At 37.0% G+C, this 26028-nt stretch overlaps 1 protein-coding gene across 4 annotated transcripts in view; it reads left to right on the plus strand.

Annotated features, from left to right (window-relative positions):
* The window catches only part of NEDD4 (NEDD4 E3 ubiquitin protein ligase), a 137715-nt gene that overhangs the window by 27637 nt on the left and 84050 nt on the right, over positions 1–26028 (plus strand). For 3 of the 4 annotated variants that reach the window (XM_045449657.1, XM_045449659.1, XM_045449660.1), the window contains one exon: positions 23964–24017. The exons of the other annotated variant lie outside the window; for it this stretch is intronic. In XM_045449657.1, the coding sequence (XP_045305613.1) occupies positions 23964–24017 (54 nt within the window). The remainder of the gene's footprint in view (positions 1–23963; positions 24018–26028) is intronic. 4 annotated transcript variants of the gene reach the window in all.

The raw sequence follows: 26028 nt of genomic DNA on the forward strand, positions 1-26028 counted from the left end.
TTAAATTTCTTTGTTCACTTAAATAACCAATGTTCTTATAAGAGTTGCATTGTAAGAGCTGTCCCCATCACGTCTACTTCTCTAATGCATTCTTTAACCTAACTCACACCTGCATCGTTGGAATAAAACTGCTCTTACTAAGGTCACCACTGACCCCCATGTTGCCACATTCATCTAGTCTCATCCTACTTAATGCTCTCAACAATGGTCGACTGTAGCTGACCATTCCTCAAACACTAGCCTGTCTGCAGGCTGTTATGGTGCCACACCAGACTTCAGTCAGGAAAACAGAAGTCACTCTTCTGTATTCCACATTTGAAGATTTTTTATTTCTTTAGTCTTGTTTTAATAAAGTGAATTGGAAGGAAAGAAATTGCTGAAGCAAATGTCTGAGAAGCTGTTACTGAAAATCCAGCCAACAGCACCAACTAGAGTGCTTCTGGTTTTTCTTGTTTAGAGAAGGAGATCTCCCTTACCCTATTTAGTATGGCATGAAAATAGCATTTTAAATCAGTTTGGAAATTTTAGATTCTTGAGGAAATTGTATTGAGTCAGCTGGATAGTCATATGGGGAAAAATGAAGCTAAATTTCTGGCTTACCTTTACCAGAATAAATTCCAGATTTGGTAACCTCTGGTTTTGATTGCTTGTTTGGCACAAATATTGCTCAGGAGAGAATTTTAACATTCTCAAGTGGTTGAATGTTTTATTTATTTACACTTTTACTATTATTTTACTTATTTTTTTGTGTGTTTTTCTTAGAAATGTATGTGTTTTCAATGTATTGAAGATTTTTGGACCTCTTACTCTTTTTTCCTTCTAATATGATTGGCCTGTACTTGTCATAATGTTTGGCCCTAATAGGGACAAATGTTTATTTGTCTTGTTTCCAATTTTTTTTTTTTTAATTTTTTTTTTTCAACGTTTATTTATTTTTGGGACAGAGAGAGACAGAGCATGAACGGGGGAGGGGCAGAGAGAGAAGGAGACACAGAATCGGAAACAGGCTCCAGGCTCTGAGCCATCAGCCCAGAGCCCGATGCGGGGCTCGAACTCACGGACCGCGAGATCGTGACCTGGCTGAAGTCGGACGCCCAACCGACTGCGCCACCCAGGCGCCCCAATCTTGTTTCCAATTTTAATGAGAGTTTATCTAGCTTTTCTCCATTAAAAATAGCTTTTTATTATTTATCACATTAGAGATATATTTATCTCATTATTTTTTTCAAGAATTAAAAAAAAATTGACACATCTAATTTTAGCCATGATGCGGTAATAGGGCATTGATGCTATAAACAACTGTAAAGCTATTAAGGATCTTAGCAGAATCCAGAGTGTCACAACATAATATTAAAAATGCACCTGGGGAGAGGCCAAGATGGGGAACAGCATGAAAGTTTTTTTTGTGTCTGTCATCCCTGAAATGCAGCCAGATCAACACTAAACCATCTTGCACACCTAGGAAACTGATTTGAGGATTAACACAACAATCTTTACAACCTGAACCACAGATCTTGGCAGGTATGTGGCACAGAGAGGTAAACTGGGGTAGAGGGGAGCTGCAGAGGTCAGGGAGCTATTTTTGTTTGCAAAGAGAGGACAGAGACAGGAAGAGAGTAAAGGAAAGCATCCCCCCACCAAAGCAGTGGGAGAGAAAAGAAAGAGTATGCAAGGGACTGAATAAAAAAGGGAGAAAGGAGAAAGGAGAGGGTTTAAATTTCATTGAAACTCTATAAACGGGGAGCGCAGAGTCTGAAACTCCACATAGCTCAATACCTAGTGGTGCTCTGGTGGGAAGGGCAAATCCCCAGGAGCAGAGAGTGAGGTCCGAGGGGTCCTTGGGTCACAAGGGGAGAGGTGGTTCCCCTGCTGGGAGGACATTTGGTAGAGTCTGTGTGGCCACCCCACAGGCAAAGGTCCCAGTGGACCCTGGAGAACAGCGACATTCACTGGTGTTGGAACAAGGATGTTAAGAGTGAAGCCTGGCCCTAGATGTGTGTTGTGATTTACCATAATCCCTGAAACACTGCTGCTACACAATCACGTGAACTTTTTCTGGGGCAGGCTAGCACCCAGCCACAGTCTCTGGGCATTGGCAGCAGCACAGTCTCGCGAACATTCCTGGGAGTAGGGGGGCACCCGGCCATTACTCAGGGAGACCCTACCCCAGAGGGTCAGAACGGGTCAAGGCTGCAGTCCCTCAGAAGTGAGGGGTTGGGAAACGCAGTCACATCTGGGATAAAACTCAGGAGGGAGGTGCCACCTGGCAGCCTGACTGTTTGGTCATGGACATTGTAAAAGCGGGGAGTGGACAGAAGCCAGAGACAGAGGAGGTGTGCCCAATTGCCAGTTGGGAGAGCACAGAGCTCTGACACTAGAGACTGGGTAGCTTAGTGACAGCATTTTCCCATCCCCTGCATGCACATACACCCCTACATGCAACACAACAATCCACGCCTGTGAGCTAAGCAGCACCATCTAGTGGAGAATGGAACCGCTACACTAAGCCCTGCCCAACTGGGCCAACCTCACGCTTCAGGAATACCACAAGTCTCTCTGCTTGCTTAGTTTGTGGACTATAAATTGCCTCATAGTTTGTCTTCTAGGAGAAATCGATGTAATTTCAATTGTATTTCAGTCTGTTCGCTGGTCCATCTATTCAATTTTTTTTCTTTTTATTTTCTTATTCTTGAATACATAAAGAGTAAAAAATTTATTTTTATTTTCCATTTTTATTAAAAATATTTTTAAATTTTTTCCTGTATTTTTAACTTTTTTGTAAATTTTTCAAATTCTATTTTACTTCCATCATTTCATTTTATTCTATTTCATTGTATTCATTTTTTCAAATTTTCAAACGTTTTCCTTTTTTTTCTTTTTTCCTATTTTCCTTTTTTTTCTTTTCTTATCTTTTCCTTTCTTCTCTAATCTCTCAAGCTCCTTTCAATAACCAGACCAAAACACACCTAGGATCTAGCATCCTTTATTTGATTTTTTTGTGTTGTTTTTAATTTTGTTATTTTAATTTTTTTGCCTTATTAATTCCCTTTCTTCCTTCAAAATGACAAAATGAAGGAATTCACCCCAAAAGAAAGAACAGGAATAAATGACAGCCAGGGGTTCAATGAACACAGATGCAAGCAAGATATCTGAACCAGAATTTAGAATCATGATAATAAGAATACTAGCTGGAGTTGAAAGTAGATTAGAATCCCTTTCTGCGAAGATAAAAGAAGTACAAGCTAGTCAGGATGAAATAAAAAATGATATAACTGAGCTGCAATCTCGAATGAATGCCCCGGTGGCAAGGATGGATGAAACAGAGCAGCCGATCAGTGATATAGAGGACAAACTTATGGAGAACAATGAAGCAGAAAAGAAAGAGGGAAATTAAGGCAAAAGAGCATGCTTTAAGAATTAGAGGACTCAGCGACTCATTAAAAAGGAACAGCATAAGAATCATAGGGGTCCCAGAAGAGGAAGAGAGGAAGGGGTAGAAGGGTTATGTGAGCAAATCATAGTGGAAAACTACCCTAACCTGGGGAAAGGCACAGACATCAAAATCTAGGAAGCACAGAGGACTCCTACTAGATTGAACAAAAGCTGACCATCAACAAGGCATATCATAGTTAAATTCACAAAATACTCACGCAAGGAAAGAATCATGAAAGCAGCAAGGAAAAAGAGTCCTTAACCTACAAGGGAAGACAGATCAGGTTCACAGCAGACTTATCCACAGAAACTTGGCAGGCCAGAAGGGAGTGGCAGGATATAGTCAATGTGCTGAATTGGAAAAATATGCAGCCAAGAATTCTTTATCCAGCAAGGCTGTCATTCAAAATAGAAGGAGAGGGGTGCCTGGGTGGCACAGTCGGTTAAGCGTCCGACTTCAGCCAGGTCACGATCTCGCGGTCCGTGAGTTCAAGCCCCGCGTCGGGCTCTGGGCTGATGGCTCAGAGCCTGGAGCCTGTTTCCGATTCTGTGTCTCCCTCTCTCTCTCTGCCCCTCCCCCATTCATGCTCTGTCTCTCTCTGTCCCAAAAATAAATAAACGTTGAAAAAAAAAATTAAAAAAAAAAAAATAGAAGGAGAGATAAAAAGTTTCCCAGACAAACAAAAATTAAAGGAGTTTGTGACCACTAAACCAGCCCTGCAAGAAATTTTAAGGGGGACTCTCTGAGGGGAGAAAAGGCAAAAACAAACAAGCAAACAAACAACAACAAAAACAAAACCAAAAGGACCAAAAGCAACAAAGACTAGAAAGGACCAGAGGGCACCACCAGAAATTCCAACTCTACAGGCAACATAATGGCAATGAATTCCTATTTTTCAGTACTCATTCTAAACATCAATGGACTCAATGCTCCAATCAAAAGACATAGGGTAACAGAATGGATAAGAAAACAAGATCCATCTATATGCTGTTTAAAAGAGACCCACTTTAGACCTAAAAATACCTTCAGATTGAAATTAAGGAGATGGAGAGCCATCTGTTATGCTAATGGTCACCAAAAGAAAGCTGGAGTAGCCACACTTATCTCAGACAATCTAGACTTTAAAATAAAGACTGTAATAAGAGAAGAAGAGGGCATTGTATCATAATTAAGGGGTCTATCCACCAAGAAGATCTAACAATTGTAAACATTTATGCTCCAAATGTAGAAGCACCCAAATATATAAATCAATTAATCACAAACACATACTCATTGATAATAATACCATACTAGTAGGGGACTTCAACACCCCACTTACAGCAATGGAGAGATTATCTAAACAGAAAATCAACAAGGAAACAATGGCTTTGAATGACACACTGGATCAGATGGACGTAACAGATATATTCAGAACATTTCATCTTAAAGCAGCGGAATATATATTCTTCTCCAGTGCATATGGAACGTTCTCCAGAATAGATCACATACTGGGACACAAATCAGTCCTCGACAAGTACAAAAAGATCAAGATCATACTGTGCATATTTTCAGATCATGATACTATGAAACTTGAAATCAACCACAGGAAAAAATGTGCAAAGATAATAAATACTTGGAGACTAAATACCATTGTACTGAAGAATGAATGGGCTAACCAAGAAGTTAAAGAGGAAATTAAAAAGTCCATGGAAGCCAATGAAAATGATAACACCACAGCCCCAAACTTCTGGGATGCATCAAAGGTGGTCATGAGAGGAAAGTATATAGCAATCCAGGCCTTCCTGAAGAAGGAAGAAAGATCTCAGATACACAGCCTAATCTTACACCTTAAAGAGCTAGAAAAACAACAGTCAATAAAACCCAAAAACAGAAGAAGACAGGAAATAATAAACATTAGAGCAGAAATCAATGTTGTTTAAACCAAAAAACAGTAGAACAGATCATTGAAACCAGCAGCTGGTTTTTTGAAAGAATTAACAAAATTGATAAACCTCTAGCCAGTTTGGTCAAAAAGAAAAAGGAAAAGACCCAAATATATAAAATCAAGAATGAAAGAGGAGAAATCACAGCCAACACTGCAGAAATATAAACAGTAATAAGAGAATATTACGAGCAATTATATGCCAATAAAATGGGCAATTTGGAAGAAATAGACAAATTCCTAGAAACATATAAACTATAAAAACTGAAACGGAAGAAATAGAAAATTTGAACAGATCCATAACCAGTAAAGAAATTGAATTAGTAATCAAAAATCTGCCAAGAAACAAGAGGCCAGGGCCCGATGGCTTTCCAGGGGAATTCTACCAAACATTTAAATAAGAGTTAACACCTATTCTCTTGAAGCTGTAACAAAAAATAGAAATGGAAGGAAAACTTCCACACTCTTTCTATGAAGCCAGCTTTATCTTGATTCCAAAACCAGACAAAGACCCCACTAAAAGGAGAACTACAGACCAATTTCCCTGATGAACATGGATGCGAAATTCCTCAACAAGATAACTAGCAAACATGATCCAACAATACATTAAAAAAATCATTCACCATGACCAATTGGATTTATACGTGACATACAGGGCTGGTTCAATATCTGCAAAACAATCACTGTGGTATGTCACATCAATGTGATACATCACATGATCCTCTCAATAGATGAACAGAAAGCGTTTGGCAAAATACAGCATCCTTTCTTGATAAAAACCCTCAAGAAAGTAGGGATAGAAGGATCATACCTCGAGATCATAAAAGCCATATATGAAAGACCCACCACTAATATAATCCTCAATGGGTAAAAACTGAGAGCTTACCCCTAAAGTCAGGAACATGGGCAAAAGACATGAATAGACACTTCTCCAAAGATGATAGCCAGATGGCCAACCAACACATGAAAACATGCTCAACATCACTCATCATCAGGGAAATACAAATCAAAACCACAATGAGATACCACCTCACACCTCTCAGAATGGCTAACATGGACAACTCAGGCAACAACAGATGTTGGCAAGGACATGGAGAAAGAGGATCTCTTTTTCACTGCTGATGGGAATGCAGACTGGTGCAGCCACCCTGGAAAACAGTATGGAGGTTCCTCAAAAAGTTAAAAATAGAACCGCCCTACCATACAGCAATTGCACTACTAGGTATTTATCCAAGGGATACAGGTGTGCTGTTTTGAAGGGGCACATGCACCCCAATGTTTATAGCAGCACTATTGACAATAGCCAAAGTATGGAAAGAGCCCAAATATCCATCGATGGATGAATGGATAAAGAAGATGTAACACACACACACACACACACACACACACACACACACACACACACAATGGAGTGTTACTCAGCAATCAAAAAGAATGAAATCTTGCCATTTGCAATTACATGGATGGAACTAGAGGGTATTATGCTAAGTGAAATTAGTCAAATATATGTCTCACTAATAAGAGGAATTTAAGATACAAAACAGATGAACATAAGGGAAGGGAAGCAAAAATAATATAAAAACAGGGAGGGGGACAAAACATAAGAGACTCTTAAATATAGAGAAAAGGGTTGCTGGAGGGGTTGTGGGAGGAAGGGATGGGCTAAATGGATAAGGAGCATTAAAGAATCCACTCTGGAAATCATTCTTGCGCTACATGCTAACTAACTTGGATGTAAATTAAAAAGTAAATATAGTATTAAAAATATGAAGGTACCATAAAAAAAAGAGCCTATTTTGCACTACCAAATGGATATTTAAGTTTGAACACAAACAACATAATTCAAATCAATAAACATTGAATAAATGCTGAAAAAAAGTATCTAAAATTATTTTACGTACAATGAACCTCAACAATATGACCAGTTCTCAAAAGGAGAGACAATCAACAAGTGCCAATACCAAGATGATGCAGATATTGGAATTACCAATAAAACAGCTGTATTATATTAAAGCAGCTATTATAATCGTTATAATTATGCTCCATTATATGAAGGTAAACACTCTTGAAATGAATGGGAAAATAGATATTATCACGTATTAAAAACTAAAAATGAATGAAATAGAAACATTAGAACTTAAGAATATAAAATCTGAAATTTAAAAAATCATTGAATGAGTTCAGTAGCAGAATGAAGATAACAGTGAAAAGAATTAGTGAACTTGAAGATAAGCAGTAGAAATGATCTAATCTGAAGAACAGAAAATAAAGATTAGAAAACTTAATACAGTCTTAGGGACCTATAAACAATATTAAAAGAGCCTAATATTTGGGTCATTGAAGTCTTCGAAGAAGAAGAAAAAGGCAAGAAAAAATATTTGAAGAAATAACTACCAAAATTTCCAAATTTATTGAAAGAAATGCATTTATAGTCTAAAGAAGTTCAGCAAAACCCAAAGAGAGTTTATGCAAAGAAAACCATGCTCAGACACATCATAATCAAGTTGCTGGAACCAAAGATAATGAAGAAAATTTGAAAACAGGGGAAATGGTACATTATGTATAGAGGTATAATGACTTAAAAAGCTAAATATTTCTCTTCAGAAACTATGATGAAACGGCATAAGTAAGGTAGCAAGGAAGAAACAACAGTCAACTCAGAATTCTATATCTAACAAAAATATCCCTCAGGAATGATAGTGTAATAAAGGTATTCTAAGCTGAGGAAAAATAAGAGAATTTACTGCCAATAGACATACTCTAAAGAAAATGCTAAAGGAAATTACTTAGGTTGAAGGTAAATTATATCAGATGTAAATTTTACTTCAGAAATGAAGAAGCAATAGAATAAGTATTGGTTATTATACTATCTTTCCCTCTTGAGTTCTTTAAAATATTTATGACTATTGAAAAGAAAAAGTAAAACACTAGTGGAATTTATAATTTAGGTAGATATAATACATATTACAACCAAAATATAAATGAGTGAAGATAAAGTAACCTTTTGTTATAGGGTTTCTACATATTATGTCAAGAGGCTTAATACTAACTTTAAGTGGGCCATGAAAAGTTAAGTATGTATATTGTAATCCCTAGTGCAACCACTAGAAAGTAATAGATATAGCCCAAAAAACAATAACAAATAAAAAACAGTAAATTCATCAAGATGCCACAGAACCTACAGACATTAAATGGATAGTAAGGGATACTATGAATTCTGTGCCCATAAATTCAGCAACTTAGATGAATGGACCAATTCCTTTAAAGATACATAGTACCAAAAGTTTAAGAAGAAATAAATTATCTGAAAAATTCTGCAACTCTTAAAGAAATTGCTTTTGAAGTTAAAAACCTTCCAAGAAGGAAAACTTAAGGCCCAAGTGTTTTCACTGCTGAATTCTATCACATATTTAAGGAATAAATAATTCTAATTCTACACAATCTCTTATCAAAAATAGAGGAGAGGACATGTCCCAATTCATTTATGAGGTCAGAATTACCCTGATCCCAAAACCAAATGAATATTTTATAAGAAAATAAAACTGCTAACCATTAACCTTCATGACTATAGCCATTTTGTGGTAAGCTTACTAAATTGGGCCCCTTCCATTTTGAAAGGACCAGTAATTTGTTGTCCAATTACTTCTGTGTGTGGGTTTGCCTCTCCAGTCTGCAGAACCTCAGCCAGCACAAGTGTCTGGGGGCTTACAGAATGCATGTTTTATAGGGATAGAAATCTACATAACATTTCATCCTTCCAGGGGACTCAATTTCTAGAGAAAGAGATGTAGGAATGAACTCATGACCATGGGATCCATTGGTTACATCACCTGCGACGTCATCCATAAGCAAGCAACCTTATAGCACACTAGAATGTCCTACTGATGGCACAGGCAATAGTCTGCAAAGATGGGGTGCCAGTTTATTCACTAAAGCAGAGACTTCAACATGATGCTCTGTCTGCAATAGAAAGTATACATGGGTCCAGGAACAAAGGGGTAGAAGCAGGAGTGACCCCACTTCTCATCATTTCCAAAGACCCACTAAAGGATTATGTGCTCTAGAGAGTTGTAGAGAACTCTGGACTTTACTAAGTTAGAGGTCCAAGTTCCCAAAAGAAAGCACACTCAATCCAAGGGACATAGTGAGTCCCATCAAACCACAGTTTACTGTTGTAGCCAGGGCACTCTGGACTTCTTGTGCTCAGAAACCAGTGGGTGACTGGGGCTATTAACTTGGTTGAGTTTGCATCTACAGTCATTCTCCAAAGTTTGTCTGGATTCTGCAGGGACCAGACTGGAGAATTAAATGAACCTATTATAGGAACCACCCATGTATCATTTAGGTCCTTAGTAGTGATACTAATCTTTGATATTCACAGCAGGTTGCAAGATTTTTGTTTTATAAAAACAGCTTTTATTAAGATAAAATTCGCATAACATACAATTCACCCCCTCAAAGTATACCATTCAGTGGTTTTTAGTATATTCAAAAAGTTGTGCAGCCATCAACAAAATCAATTTTTAGAACATTTTCATTAGCCCAAAAAGAAATCCCATGCCCACTAGCTGTCACTCCCATTTTTTTCTAACACCTGCCCTTCTTCCCAGGCAACCACCAACCTACTTTCTGTCTCTTAGATTTGCCTCTTTGAGCCATTTCTTGTAAATGGTTTCATACAATACGTGGTTTCCAAGTTTTAACCATGTTATAGTGTGCATCAGTACTTCATTTTTGAAATTGCCAAATAATATTCCACTGTATGGATAACCACAGTTTATTTATCCATGCATCAGTTGATGGACATCTAGGTTGTTTCTACTTTTTAACTGTTAAGAATAACGTGTGGACATATATTTTCATTTGAAAGTATATACCTAGGAGTAGGATTGCTGAATCACATGAGGAGTTGCCAAACTGTTTTCCACGTGGCTGTACCTCTTTACATGCCCACCAACAGTGTGTGAGTTTTGAGTATGAATTTTGATTTCTCCACATCCTTGATAACACTTGTTATTATCTTTTTGTTTTTTTAGAGAGAGAAAAAGAGTGCATGTCTGTGTGTTCATGGGGGAAGGGCACAGGGAGAGAGAGAGACAGAGAGGAGAAAGAGAGAGAGAGAGAGAAAGAGAGAGAGAGAGAGAGAGAGAGAGAGAGAGAGAGAGAGAGAGAATCTCAAGCAGGCTCTATGCCCAGCATAGAGCCTGATGCAGGGCTCTATCTCATGACTGTGAAATCTTGAACCAATATCAAAAGTCGGACTCTTAACCGACTGATCCACTCAGGTGCCCAACAACACTTGTTATTATCTTTTTATGTTAGCCCCCCTAGTGGGTGTAAAATGGTATCTCATGGTTTTCATTTGCATTTCTGTGATGACCAATGATGTTTGAGCATCTTTTCATGAGATTTTTGGCCATTATATATCTTCTTTGGAGAAATGTTTGTTTATATTCTTTGCCCATTTTATAATTGGATTATTTGTCTTTTTGTTATTGAGTTGTCAGGTTCTTTGTATTTTCAGATACAAGTCCCTTGTCAAATACACGATTTGCAAAATTTTTCTCCCGTGGGTTGTGTGTTTTGATTTTATTGATGGTATTATTTAAAGCACAAAAGCTTTTTATTTTGAGGATGTTCAGTTTATTTTTTCTTTTGCTGTTTGTGTTTTTGTTGTCGTATCTATTCAATGTTGTTTTAGATTTATTACTTTGACCAGAGGGAGGACAGTTTCAGCGGCTTCCACTTGGCCTTCTCACTTTGATAGCTCTTATCCCACAAGCCAATGGATTCACTGTGGTGGTGGTGGTGAGGGGATCCAAGTTCCAGTATGTCAGTCCCAATTTTACATTTGAAAACAAGGAAAATGACTATTGGGTGGATCACAGAACCAGTGGACTCAGTTTAAGCTGAATTTTAGCCAGGGCATTTCCCCAGCACACCGCTGAAGAAGTCTTTAGGTATTGAGCCACTGCCTTATGCCAGTGACTTTATGTGTCCCACATTCTTCTCAGGATGGGGAGCTCCTTGCCATTAGGTAAGTGTGAGCTGGTCCTAAAATCCTACCATCCATACCATCTGTGTTGGTTTAGGTCCTCTAAGTAACAGACACTCAGATGAGAATAGATACGCAAGAGGTTTTGGGGGGAAGCACATGTGAAGCTTAAAGAGGGAGGACACACATATGGGAAGAGCCTTCTGATCATGATGCAGCCCTAACACTTGTGCAAGGAGGGGGAAAAGGATTGGTAAGAAGAGCCCCACATTGCAGCACAGTTCTGAGAAAGTCTCATCCAAGCTGCCAGAGAGTTTCCCAGGAAAGATTGTTAGAGAAATCCTGTGTTGGGCATGAATGGCCAGGCTCTAAATCCCTGCTGTGCCCAGTCTTTGGGAGTAGGCAGGGAGGAAACAATGGGTAGATTCAAAGGTGCAGGGTCACTTGGGAGCTGTCAATCAGCAATGCAGGTTCTCTTGAAAGAGATCCAAGTAGCTCATCTCTGGCCATTAGAGTTATGATGTTTAAGGATTCATATTGTCATCCTCAGAGCAGCCACTAAAAAATTAAAATGGAAACTTATAGGTAAAACTCCAATAAAGGAAAAAAATGAAATACCAAGAAATACTTGATTAATAATTTTTTAAAAAGAGAAAAGGGAAGAAAAGAGGAATGAAGGAAAAATAGAAATAGAAAGACGATGGTCGTAAAGCCAACCATATCAATAAGTGCCAAAAAAAGAAAAAAGCAAGGTTCAACCATAGACTCTTAATAGGAGTCACTCTTTGAGTATAAAGACACATTAAAAGTAAAAGTACAGAAAAAGATACACCATTCAAACACCAAGCCCCCCCCCCCCAAAAAATCCTCATATGGCTGTATTAACATTAGGTAAGTAGACTTCAGGATGAAAAGTATTCCTAGAGATAAACAGGGACATTGAACATTTCATAATCATAAAAGGGCTTAGTCATCAAGAAAAGATGTCTGATAAAAAAGCTTCAAAATTATAAAGCAAAAATTGAAAGACATAGGGAAATAAATTCAGAATAGTTGAAGATTTCATCACTCTTCTCTCAATAGTGATAAACTAGACAAAAATGTTAGTAAATACATAAACAATTTGAACAACCTATCAGTCAACCAATTTAGCATGTATGGAAGACTACATATAATACCTAAAGAATATATATTCTTTTTATATGCCTATGGAACATTCAGTAAGGTAGACTATATATTGGGCCATAAAACAAGTCTGAATACATTTAACAGACTTAAGATTCAACATGTCTCTGAAAATAGAATTCAGTGATACAAATATACCTGAGGAATCCGCAAATAATTTGGAAATTAAGCAACATAATTTTAAATAAGCCATGGATCAACAAGGAAATCATAAGGAAAATTACAAAACATTTTAACTTGATTATTAAATCAAAAACATTATCAAAATATGAGATGAGCACATTCAGTGCTTAGAGACAAATTTACACCTTTAAGTGCTTATATACAAAAGAAGAAAGACTTAAAACCAGTGATCTAAGTTTCTATCTTAGAAAACAAAATATAGGGAAGGAAATAAGAATGAGAATCAATGAACTAGAAAATGGATAAAAAGTCAAGAAAATAAATGAAACCAAACATGCTTCTTTGAAAAGATTAATAAAATTGATATACTACAGCTAGCTCAAATAAGAGAAGTTCAAATGACCATTATCAAGAATGAAAGGAGTATCCTACAGATAGTAATAATAATAATAATAATAATAATAATAATGTAATATGAACAACTTTATGGCAATAATTTTAACTTAGCGCAAATGGAAAACTTCTTTAAAAGCCAAAAATATATCAGAGCCAGCATTAGAAAGAATGCTTGAAAGTCGGTACTACTTTTGAATTAGAGATGTTAACACAAAAATAAAAAAGAAGACTATTTGTAAATGATAGAGCAGGCTTAGGACCTTCCTGTCTTTTACTCATTGTTTCTTTTACTAGAATTTCACTGTTACCAAATGTCCCAGCCAGCATTACTTTACTCTGGGACCATAGGCTGCACATTTATTTCCAACAGAACTTTGCAAATATATTGTAAGAACGACCAGAAAAATCTGTATAGATGAATGCTGATTCATCACAGCTAGAATAGAACTGACAACACATGGTGATTTAGTATTTTCTGTCGAAAGGACATTATTATGTGTGGTCCTCTGTTTTTCTCTTTGTCATTTATATCATTCTACATAGCACAAAATATTTTCAATTGAATGTATTCACATAAAATATTTATTGAGATAATATAAATATAGTCAAAACTTGGTTATTTGGCATTTAACCAATGGAAATTTTGGTCAGACGTTGAAGGGAACCTTTACATCTTTGAGAAAATATGAGGTTCAAAGAAAGTTTTTGTGGAGAATTGTTATTAGTAGATCAACAAACAGGAAAGACTCCAAATTGAAATTAGTGCTTAATAGCAAATTATAGTGAAACCTGCACTTAGAGTTGCTCAGATGAGACTAAGGGAGGCAGGTTACAGGAGGGAAAAACATCAGGCAAGTAAGGTAACAATGTACACATTGTATGAGCATAGTGGATGAGCATCTGAAAAGACAGCTCACTCCATTCCTCATATTCCCATGGTGCTTCGTTTGTATCCTTAGTAGTCATACTCATCATATTATACAGTTGACCCTTGAACAGCATGAGTTTGAACTGTGGGTCCACTTATGTGTGGATTTTTTTAAAAATGTGGCACAGTACTATAAATGTATTTCCCTTCCTTGCAATTTTCTTAAGAACATTTTCTTTCCTACAGCTTGCTTTATTATAAGAATACAGTATATAATACATACAAGGTACACAAAAAACAATAAGCACATTTATTATCTTGATTTATGTTTGTGTCACCCATAAGCCTTCTGGTCAACAGTAAGCTCTTAGTAATTGAGTTTTGAGGGAGTCAAAAGTTATATGCAGATTTTCAAATGCACCCCTAACTCCCATGTTGTTCAAGGGCCAACTGTATTTACGTAATGTGTATATGTTCATGCATGTGTTCTGTAGGAAAATATAGATCTCAAAATGTGGGAACACAGGTTCTTTCTGTTGTGCATACTCCGCCACCCCTGGGTGAACTCTGTGTTTGTTTGAGTCTGAGGAGCCCTTTTATGAGCATGTTACTTGTTTGTCAAAGTTGCCTTTCAAAGTAGTAAAATTTTCCTTTTATCTATCTGCCTAGTAGAGACTCTGGTTCTGGAAATTCTGACAAATGAAGCAATTATAAATATTTTCTGTATCATTTATATTTATATATAATATGTATTATATATATTTTAAAGTTTATATAATTTGAGAGACAGTGTGTGAGCGAATGGGCTAGGGCCAGGGAGAGAGAGAGAGAGAATCTGAAGCAGGCTCCACGTTGTCAGTGCAAAGCCTGATGTGGGGCTCAAACCCATGAACCCTGAGCTGAAGTCAGATGCTTAACCAACTGAGCCACCCAGGCGCCCCTGCATTATATATATATATTGAGAGAAATAACAATCAGCTGTAATTTAATCACCGTAAAACCACCACTGTGCGATCTTCCTGTATTGTTTCCTATGTATTTTTATGCATATATTTATACTCCTCACCTCTACATACACACAAAAAATTGGTGTGATAGTTTTCTATATTTGTTTCCAGGCACTTTGCTGATGCTTGCTAATGAGATGACCACAGTCCCTACCCTCAACAAAGCTCACTGTCTACTGTGGACTCCTATGAACATCCTTCTCAAAATAATTGCCAGTGTACTGAGCATTATGAAAGGGAAAACACCAGAAGCTAGGGAGTGAATACCAGGGAGATATTAGGGAATTTAGGGAATAATGTCAGGGAGATATTAGGGAAGTCTCCTTCTGTCTGCAGAAGTGTACCATTTAGGATGTTTTGGGGGGCCAAGTAACATACTTGAAGTAACAACTAATACTGGCTTAAACAATATGCACGTTTATTATCTCTAATAATAAGGATCATACATAGAGGAATGGGGGTGACTGCAGCATCTGGACAGTCATGTGTGACCCAGCCTCTCTGAGATTCTCTTAGCTTTCTGTCCAGGCTACAAGATGCTTGCAGCAGCTCCAAACATCATAGCCTCACACGATCTTGTCTGTAGATAGAAAATGGAGAGAGTTTTCCAACATGTGTCTCTTAAAAAAGTGAAGTACCCTTTTCAAAAAAGCTCACCCTGGAACTTTGATTCTCATCTCATGGGCTACAATTGTCTCATATATGTATTTCTAACCCAGTCTTTGGTAAGGAGAATGGAATTACCACGAGGCTTAGAAGAATTAGGATGCAGGCCCTGGGGATGGGGAGTGACCATCTATCCCTGACACACATTGTCATCCACTATTTGAATAAAATCAGAATCCTGTTAGCTAGGAAGAAATAGAGGACACCCTAAAGTACTAAGTAAATTATGGTACAGCCACACAATAAAACCCTCATCAGATATTTAAAAAGAAACAGATGTATATGTATTAATAAGGCATTGTTTCAAAATATGCTAAATGAAGGAGCTAAGGCACAGAACACTGTGTGCATGATACACCTATTTGTGTTAAAACAGAAACAAAAAATTGCTTTCTCATATGCTGGTATTTGCATAAAATACTTCTGGAAAGACCTAAGAAAGTGCTGTGTTTTCTCTGAGAGTAGGACAAGGATAAGAGAATGATTTATTGTTCACTATGTATCTTTTTTAGTGTTTAGATGCCCTCCCATAGCTATGTATCTATAGTTTATTTTTATATTTGTTGATGAAAATTGCTATATAGAGAAAGTAGAGAGACATAAAACACATAAATAAAAATGCCAAGATACTTTCTATTTATATAATGCTGTATGCTTATAAAAAATATCTAATTCATTTAACAGTGTTCTTTTAAAACATTTTTTTAGTTTATTTATTTGTTTTGAGAGAGAGAGAGAGAGCCAGAGTCAGTGGGGGAGGGGCAGAGAGGGAATCCCAAGCAGGCTCCACACTGCCACCACAGAGCCTGATGTGGGGCTCAAACCCACAAACCTTGAGATCATGACCTGAGCTGAAATCAAGAGACGGATGCTTAACTGACTGAGCCAGCCAGGCACCCCTACACAGTTTTATTTTAAGATGTACTAATATCATATGTCCACACAAAAACTTGCACATGAATGTTCATAGCATCATTAATCATTATAGTCAAAAAGTCGAAACAGCTCAAATGTCCATCAACAGATGAATGGATACACAAAATGGGGTATATGCATGCAATGGGATATTTTGCAGCTGTAAAAAGAAATGAGGTACTGATAACATGCTACGAAACAGGTGAACCTCGAAAAAGCAGCAAGAAACCAATTAAAAAAGATCACATATTATATGATTCCATATATATGAACTATCTAGAATAGGCAAATTTATAGAGACAGAAAATAGATTGGAGGTTGCCTGAGACTGGGGTGGTGGAGGGAAAGTTAGGGGTGACTGCTAAAGGGCATGAGGTTTACTTTTTGAGGTGATGAAAATGTTCTAAAATTGTGATAGTAGTTGTACACTATGAAAATACTAAAAACCATTAAATTGTACATTTTCAATGGGTCAATTGTATGGTATGTGAAATATATCTTAATAAAGCTACGTTTTAAAAATGTATGTGCATTGTTTTTTTCCTGCATCTACTTGTAGAATTTCCAGGAACATTACTTCAGATTCTTTATGAACCTGTAGAGTAAATTGACAGTTACCAATACCTTTGTTGTTCTTTGAAAAAATTTGGCTACTCTTCTGCCAAATTTTTCTCTCTACTGTTTTATGTATTTATAGACCTACATGCTTATTTTTGATTTTCAAAAAACCTATCATCAGCATTTTAATTTTTGTCTCTCCTGCTTTTACCCTTCCCAAAATATGACCCTATAAGCTATTTTTTTGTGACCATAGCTTTACTCCTTTTTTTAATAAATTAAAAATATGATCTCATCAAAGAATTCACACATAGCTTTAAAATGAGATCGTATAAAGGGGCTATAATGGAAAGTGGTAGACTCTAGAGCCCCAACTTCCTTCACCCTATCCCTGCTTCCCAGGAGGAACCACTTTTTAACTGTTGTTTGTTATTCTGGCCATTATTCCCATATTGCTGAATTGCCTGCACATCCATGTCCCAATCTGACTTCAAGCTATGACAGATGAGTAAACAGCCAACTTATGTTTGGCTGATAGTTTGGCCCCTCATGGGATTCTAGGTTGAAAATAATTTTTCCTTAGAAACTTGAGGGCATGGCTTCATGATAACATCGTTGAGCAGTGTGTTGCTTTTGAAAAGTCTGATTCTAGTTCCTTTGGTGGTGGTTCTTTTTCTGTGAAACATTTGACAATTATCTTTATCCAGTGTTTTAAAATTTCACAGTGATATGCCTTGTATGTACAGCTTTAAAAATCCATTATTGTGCTGGGCCTTTGGTAAGCATTTCAATTTAAAGACTCCTGTTTCCCTTCAGCTCTGAAAATGTTTATGTAAATAATTTCTTTAATAGTTTTCTTCTCTCTGTATTATTATTTTGGGTATTCCAACTGGTTTGTTGTAGAGTCACCTGGACTAATTCTTTCTCAACCAGAATTCCTCATGTGAACCAAAGAACACAGGAAGTGGTTTGAGTGTTTTCTCATACCTTTCAAGGATGGTCTTATCCAGTACCTTGCTAGTTATATAGGAGAGAAATTAATAGATAACATACAGTGAATGTCTTAGGAAACAGGTCTGCAAACTTTTTTTTTAAGAGACATATAGTAAATAAATATTTTAGGTTTATGGGCCTAGAGGCAAAAATTGAGAGTATTATGAAGTTACTTATATATCCATTTAAAATATAACCATTTTAAATATTTTAAAAATTCTTATAGGCTATTTAAAAAACAAAAATAGGCAGGTGGCTGGCTGGACTTGACCCACACATAGTTTTCTCAGTTTCTACTTTAGGGCGTTAGAATGTAATTATTTCATTGAAAGAGGATTCAAATAATCCACTTTTTTATTTTCTCTCCTACTTTCCTTAACTTAGCTTTTTGTTCTACATTTTGAGAGATTTTTTTCAAATGTACCTTAGGTTGCTTATATTTGAATTCAACAGTCATTTTTAGAGCATATTGTTTATTTATTTTGGCGGGGGGGGGGAGAGCAGGGGAGGGACAGGGATAAGGGAGGGGAGAGAGAATCCTAAGCAGGCTCTGCACTGTCATTGGGGCTGGATCCCACAAATTGAGAGATCATGACCTGAGCCAAAATCAAGAATTGGACACCCAATCGACTGAACCACCCAGGTGCCCCTCAACAGTCATTTTTACTTCCAACACCTCTTTGTTCTCTAGTTGTTCCCTTTTTCTAGTATCCTATTTTTGCTTTATGGATGCAAAACTTTCCCAAACATTTCTACTTACATTTTTTTAAGTGTTTTCTTTTTGTTTCCTAAATCATTTCTTTTTCCTTCAGGGACAGTTTTTCTGTGTATACATCTGTGATCTCTGATAACCTAATCATACTTAACAGTGATAGAATAGAAAAAATCACCTACTGCTTCTGTACATAAAAGGCATAAACACTCAACAATTACATGTTACATTTTTAGTTCCCATGTAAGTTTTGTATATTAAAACTGGTGGTTGCATTTTTGCAAAACCTATAACTGAAATCAGGCACAAAGAGAAACTGTGTGATAAGTGTGTCTGTGTGTATAACATCCGGAGGGTAAAGTACTATTCAAACATGGTCTCACTGGGGCAATTGCCCTCTTGCTTCAACCTTCTGCATTGTTTTGAGTTTTCAGCTTCTTCTGCTCTGTTTACTGCTATATCTATAACTATCAGCAGGGGGACGGTTGTAGAAGTGGCTGGAGAGGCTCATTGGGCTCAGATCATGAGGGATCATTCCATGCTCAATCATTTGGATTTCATTCTTTAGGCTATTGGGAACACCTTTTGAGTAGGGCAGTAAAAATAGCTTAAACAGTCTTTTAGGTAGGTCATTCCAGTTATATAGGAAAGAGAAATTAAAAAGATAAGATAGTGAGATTAGAGAATTCTGTTAGGTAGCAATTAATTAAATGCCAAACCAGGACAGCAGAGGTCTGATTAGATCAGACCTGATACCTATTTTTTTAGCAATATTCCTCAAACATCGACATTACCCACTTTTACTTTGATAGACACTGAGACTTGATTTTTCTTCCTCAAAATGTTTGTCATGGCCTTTCTCCCTTCCTACTCTCACTGGGACTGTCTCAGGCAAAGCTCTCATACACACTTCATGCTTGAGTCATAGGAGCAACAGTTCCCACAGGGTTTCTCTTCAGCCCAATTTATTTTGTGTATCACTGACAAAATAATATTTATGTATGACCTACATCATGTCATTTTTCTTTTAAAAGCTTCATTTTCTTTCCTACCAATTAAGTCCTAACTCCTTTTTTTGTATTTCGGTGCCCTCAGCCTGGCTCTAGCCTAAATAATCAAAATTTTTTGCCACTTTCTTTTAAGTTTATTTATTTTTTTAAGAGAGAGAGAGAGAGAGAACATGAACAGGGGAGGGGCAGAGAGAGAGGGAGAGAGAGAATCTCAAGCAGGCTCCGCACTGCCAACGCAGAGCCCAACATAGGGCTCAACCACATGAACCATGAGATCATGATCTGAGCTGAAACCAAGAGTTGTACGCTAACAGGTGCCTGTCATGGCAGGCACCACTGCCATTTTATAATACAAAAATGTTCTTATCAGTTTGATTTCCTTAGAGCATGCTCATTCTGCCTCCATGTCTTTCTTAATGTGATCTCCTTGCTGTGAATGTTCTCTATATTTTCTTATGCAAATTCTTCCCAACATTGAAATTTCAGCTCAAGTTTCATCTTCTCCCCAAATTCCTCTACATCTTAGAAAAGATTATTGTCTTACACTACTTTCCTATTCCCATGGTGTCTCACCCTTGATTGGGGTTCCCATCCCCATAGTTGCTCCATGGTCACAGTGTGATTATAAGAGAGTCAGCTATCCTAACCAAGACAGGAAGAGAAATGCAAAGGGCAAAAGGGACATCTCTCCTAGCTGAGTCAGCCCTATTTAAAGAACTCTCCCAGAAGCCCCATCAAATGACTGCCAGTAGGTTGGCCTCTTTGTCCCTGGGTGTTTATAGAGAAAACAATACATAAAGTACAATGGAGCATTTGATATTTTGATCTAGGTGATGATGACACAGTATCTGTAGATCAAAAGTCATTAGGCTGTGGCCAGCAGACACAGGAAAAGATGCTCAACATCACTAATCATCAGGAAAACACCAATCAAAACCACAATGAGATATCATCTCACACCTATCAGAATGACTAAAATCAACAACACAAGAAACAAGTGTTGATGAGGATGTGGAGAAAAAGGAACCCTCGTACACTGTTGGTGGGAGTGCACACTGGTGCAGCCTCTGGAGAAAACAGTATGGAGTTTCCTCAAAGTAAAAATAGAATTACCATATGACCCAGTAATTTCACTACTGGGTATTTACCCAAAGAATATGAAAGACATTAGTTCTAAAAGATATATGAACCCTTGTGATTACTGCAGCATATATACAGTAGCCAAAATATGGAAGCAACCCAAGTGTCCATCAATAGAGGAATGGATAAAGATGTGGGATGTGTGTGTGTGTGTGTGTGTGTGTGTGTGTGTGTGTGTGTGTGGTGGAATATTACTCAGGCTTAAAAAAGAATGAAACCTTGCCATTTGCAGCAACATGGAGGGAGCTAGACAGTGTAATGCAAAGTGAAATAAATGGGTCAGAGAAAGACAAATACCATATGATTTCAGTCATAGGTGGAATTTAAGAAACAAAACAAATGAACAAAGAAAAAAAAGAAAACAGAAAAACAGACTTTTAAGACTGTTAAAGATAGAGAACAAACTGAGGGTTGATAGAGGGAGGTGGGTGGTTGATGCGCTAGATGGGTGATTGGTCCTAGGAAGGCACTTGTGATGAACACTGGGTATTGTATGTAAGTGATTAATCACTGAATTCTACTCCTGAAACTAATATTGCACTGCATGTTAACTAACTAAAATTTAAATTAAAATGTTAAAAAATTAAAAAATAAGATATTAGTTGAAAAATAAAAACAGTCTCTGAAATATAGAGAACTTATGGTTACCAGAGGGAGGGTGGGTGAGAGGATGGGTGAAAGAGGTGAAAGGGATTTAAAGTACCCTTATAGTGATGAGCAGTGAGTAATGTATAGAATTGTCAAATCACTATATTTTACATATGAAACTAATATAACACTGTATGTTAACTATACTGAAATTAAAATTAAAAAATTTTTTTCAATGGGCCAAATATCAAGAAAAGTACTAAGAAAAATAGAAACATAATTGAAAAAAAAATGGTAAGAATGAAGAGAGTCCAAGTAAATGAACTGAATAAATGTGTATCAAACTTTGCTGTCTAGTATCAAAAAATGCAACTTTTGTTAACTTGCCATTGGAGTACTTTACGTATCTTGCTCTAAATGAGGCCACTATGAAAATTTCAAAACTAAAGACCACATTTACTTTTAATAATTCCTTCTTTTCACTAGTATGTATTTTGTATATTTTAATGGTATTTAAAAATTATTTATGTATTTATTTTGAGAGAGACAGAGACAGAGAATAGGGGAGGGGCAGAGAGAGAATCCCAGGCAGGCTGCATGCTCAGCTTAGAGCCCGACTCAGGGCTTGACCCCATGACCCTGAGAGCATGTCCTGAGCCAAAATCAAGAGTTGGACACTCAACTGACACAGCTACCCAGGCACCCCTTAATGGCATTTTTTATATAGGTTTATTGCAGTTGTATCTTCATTGTAAACACTAAATGATATGGATTGAACCTGTAGTCCTACCTAATGCTTTCTCCTATGAAATATATATATATTTTTAATGTTAATACAATTACTTGTTTTTACTTTTTGGATCATTTACCTCAAATTTTCTTTTTTTTTTTTTTAACTTAGAGAGGCTGTATAACTTAGTAATTAAGAGCATATAGTTTGAAATTAGTCTGCCTAGATTAAAATAAGAATTCTACCTCTTGGTGCGCCTGGGTGGCTCAGTCGTTTAAGCGTCCGACTTCAGCTCAGGTCACGATCTCACGGTCCGGGAGTTCGAACCCCGCATCGGGCTCTGTGCTGATGGCTCAGAGCCTGGAGCCTGCTTCCAATTCTGTGTCTCCCTCTCTTTCTGCCCCTCCCCCGTTCATGCTCTGTCTCTCTCTGTCTCAAAAATAAATAAACGTTAAAAAAAAAATTTAAAAAAAAAGAATTCTACCTCTTGATAATTCTTAGAAAAAGAAGTCATCAGACTGTGTATTTAAGGTTAGTAAATTTTATACTTTACTGAATGTATCCTATACTTCAGTTTTAAAAAATTAATGCCTCTCTCCCCCAAGAGTTATACAATGTGGTGACCCTGAGTATGCTGCTGCAGGCAAAATTAAGATTATGTTCTCAGAAGGACATAAGGGAGACTGGACATTGGCTTAGGTATCTAAATATATTTTTCACACTTATTGGACCTTTTGCTGAAGACTGTCAATATTTTTAACATGTAAACCAAAGTTTTAAAATATCACAGTGTTTAATGTAATGTATTTATTCTCATAGGGAAAAAATCAACTTAAACGTGAGAATTTTTTGTATGTCATCTTAATCTCTGGTATAAAAATTATTAAAGATTTTCTTCATATTTGATATTTAGTAGATATTAACTCGATGTCGAAATATCTCAGCAAACATGAAAGCATCAGCTTTGAAAAATAAAATACTGCACATTAATTTTTATTTATACTGTAAGTGAAAACTAAGTGTTTACTTTTTGACTGCTTGTGTCTATGTAGTAGAAGCAACAAATGGTTCTATAAAGTCATTACTAAAAAGGATTCAGAAAACTAGTTTCCATAAAGTCAGTATCCACTTTGGGTAGTTCTACCTTGGTAAATGAGAAGTCAGTAAATAAAATTTATAGTAAGTTAAAACATAACCCATATATAAATATATATATATATGTATATATATTTAAGTTTATTCATTTTGAGAGAAAGAGAGAGAGTGTGCACACAGGGGAGGGGCAGAGAGAGAGGGAGAGAGAGAGAATCCCAAACAGGCTCTGCGCTGGCAGTGAGTTCAAGAGCAATGAGATCATGCCCTGAGCCTAAACCAAGAGTCGGTCGCTCAACCAGCTGAGCCACCCAGGCACCCCTATAACCTATTTTTTTAAGTACTTGCAAATATCTAAATAATTTTTTTGACATTTTATTTTCCTTTCTTTCATTCTATTTTAGAAAAAATGTAAAAATAAGCACCCAAATCCACTTCATTGTTACTGTAAAGCTGTTAGAAAATGGGTGACATAGGATTGGTTTGCTTTTGTATTAAGTGTCTCGTATAATTTAAAATACACCTAAATAGAATTAGGAAATGGCAACATTTTCAAGAATTTATCTCAGAGTCCGTAAGTTGATTGATGTTCACTTGTTTTTAAAGAAAGGTTGTGTTTTTCTTAACTTAGGTCCATCCTCAGCAGCACCGGCTTCTATTTGAAGTATTTGATGAAAATCGATTGGTAAGTTATGTTGCACTAGTGTGATGCGAAGCCAGGGTATATCTCAGTAGAGCAGAGGAAATACGCTGGGAATCTGTGATGTGAGAGATGACTTGGGGTGGTTATGGAGGCTCTGGGCAAAAAGGAGAGGTGGATACATTTTTTTTTTCCTTCTTGGTGCTACTTTCTACCCTTCCATTCTCCTCCCAGGCACCTCTCTTGATTGCCAGTTCTCACCAGATTACAGGTCTTAACTCAAGACCTGTTGTGGCAGGTGATGGGATAGCAGGAAAGCTGGCCACATTGTCTTGCCTTCCCTCACCCTCATCCAGCGTGGCCTGATGGGTATGCACAGGCTCAGGGAAACTTCTCCCTGAGCGGCTGCACCTGTGCTTCCTCCTTGCAGTGGATTTCTTCTGTTACTTGTATGTACTTACATGTCTCATGCCTTCTCCTCTTCCCACTCTTCTGCAAAGGAAGACTGTCCTCTTTACATTGATAAAGCCTCTAAAGGACTGCGAGCTCTTACAGAGGCAAAGAAAAAAAGGGCAAAGTTAAACCTGATTTTATGTTTGTGAAATGATAGTTCTGATTCCTCATCTCCTAAAGACTATCTTGAAGTCCTATCCTTTTCCTAATTTTGTCTCTTAGGAATACTTTTTACATCTTCTCCTTAGCATCTTTTCAAAATTTTTTTAAATTAAAAAAAATTTTTTAATGTACATTTATTTTTAAGAGAGAAAGAGCATGCAAGTGTGGGGCAGAGAGAGGGAGATAGAGGTTCTGAAGCAGGCTCCACCCTGACAGCAGAGAACCCAGTGTGGGGCTCGAACTTACAAACTATGAGATCATGTCTTGAGCCAAAGTTGGATGGATGCTTAAGTCACTGAGCCACCCAGGCATCCCCAAATCTTCTTCTTAGCATCTTCTTACATATATATTTTAAACCTGTAAAATTTGAACATAAAATTTGAACATTAAAAAAAGGACAGTGTTGGGGTGCCTGGGTGGCGCAGTCGGTTAAGTGTCCGACTTCAGCCAGGTCACGATCTCGCGGTCCGTGAGTTCGAGCCCCGCCTCGGGCTCTGGGCTGATGGCTCAGAGCCTGGAGCCTGTTTCCGATTCTGTGTCTCCCTCTCTCTCTGCCCCTCCCCCGTTCATGCTCTGTCTCTCTCTGTCCCAAAAATAAATAAACGTTGAAAAAAAAATTAAAAAAAAAAAAAAAGGACAGTGTTATGTAAGGCATATCAGTTATTAAACAGAGGCACCAAAAAAGAAACATTCACTTCTTAGCTAACTAAGAAACTGGATTTTTAAAATTTGTTTTTAGTGTTGGACTACATGACATGTTTTTTTTTCCCTCAAGAAATGATAACTATACTACTAATGGAAGATACTGAAATTAAAATATATTAATTAGCCTCATAATAAGCAAAAGGGTGTTTTTATTGCCAAAGGAGACTGATCACTAACTGCAATCTAACTCTTTAAGGCTGAGTGATATGACAGATGTTGAAGATTTGCTTATCAGATATGGTCATATGCAGAAATGTTTGTTTTCTGCTTGTATTTTTGCATTTTCTATAGAATAGAGATTTTTTTTTCCTTCTGTCTCTACAGATTTGTTTTCCTTCTAGATGGGACCAGGTAGAATTTACTATTTGTGTTTTTAAATCATAAAATAAACATATAGAAAAGTGTATGTAATATAAATCTTTTTTTAAAATAATATGACGAATACCTATGCACTTACGACTCAACTTAAGAACTAGAACATTACCAAACTCTACAACCCTCACTTCCCCTCCCCAATCACATCTCCTTTTCTTCCCTCGCACATAGTAGACACTGTCCTGAATATTGTGCTTATCATTTCTTTGCCTTCAAAAATTTTTCATCATATACATATGTACCCCCTGAGTATAGTTTCCTTTTGCATATTTTTGAATTTATTAAAGTAGTATCACTGTGAATACATCCCTCTGTGGTATGTTAACTAATGTATGCCATTTAGGGTATCAACTCTGTTGGA

The sequence above is a fragment of the Leopardus geoffroyi genome, chromosome B3 (assembly GCF_018350155.1).
Source record: "Leopardus geoffroyi isolate Oge1 chromosome B3, O.geoffroyi_Oge1_pat1.0, whole genome shotgun sequence".
Taxonomy (NCBI): domain Eukaryota; kingdom Metazoa; phylum Chordata; class Mammalia; order Carnivora; family Felidae; genus Leopardus; species Leopardus geoffroyi.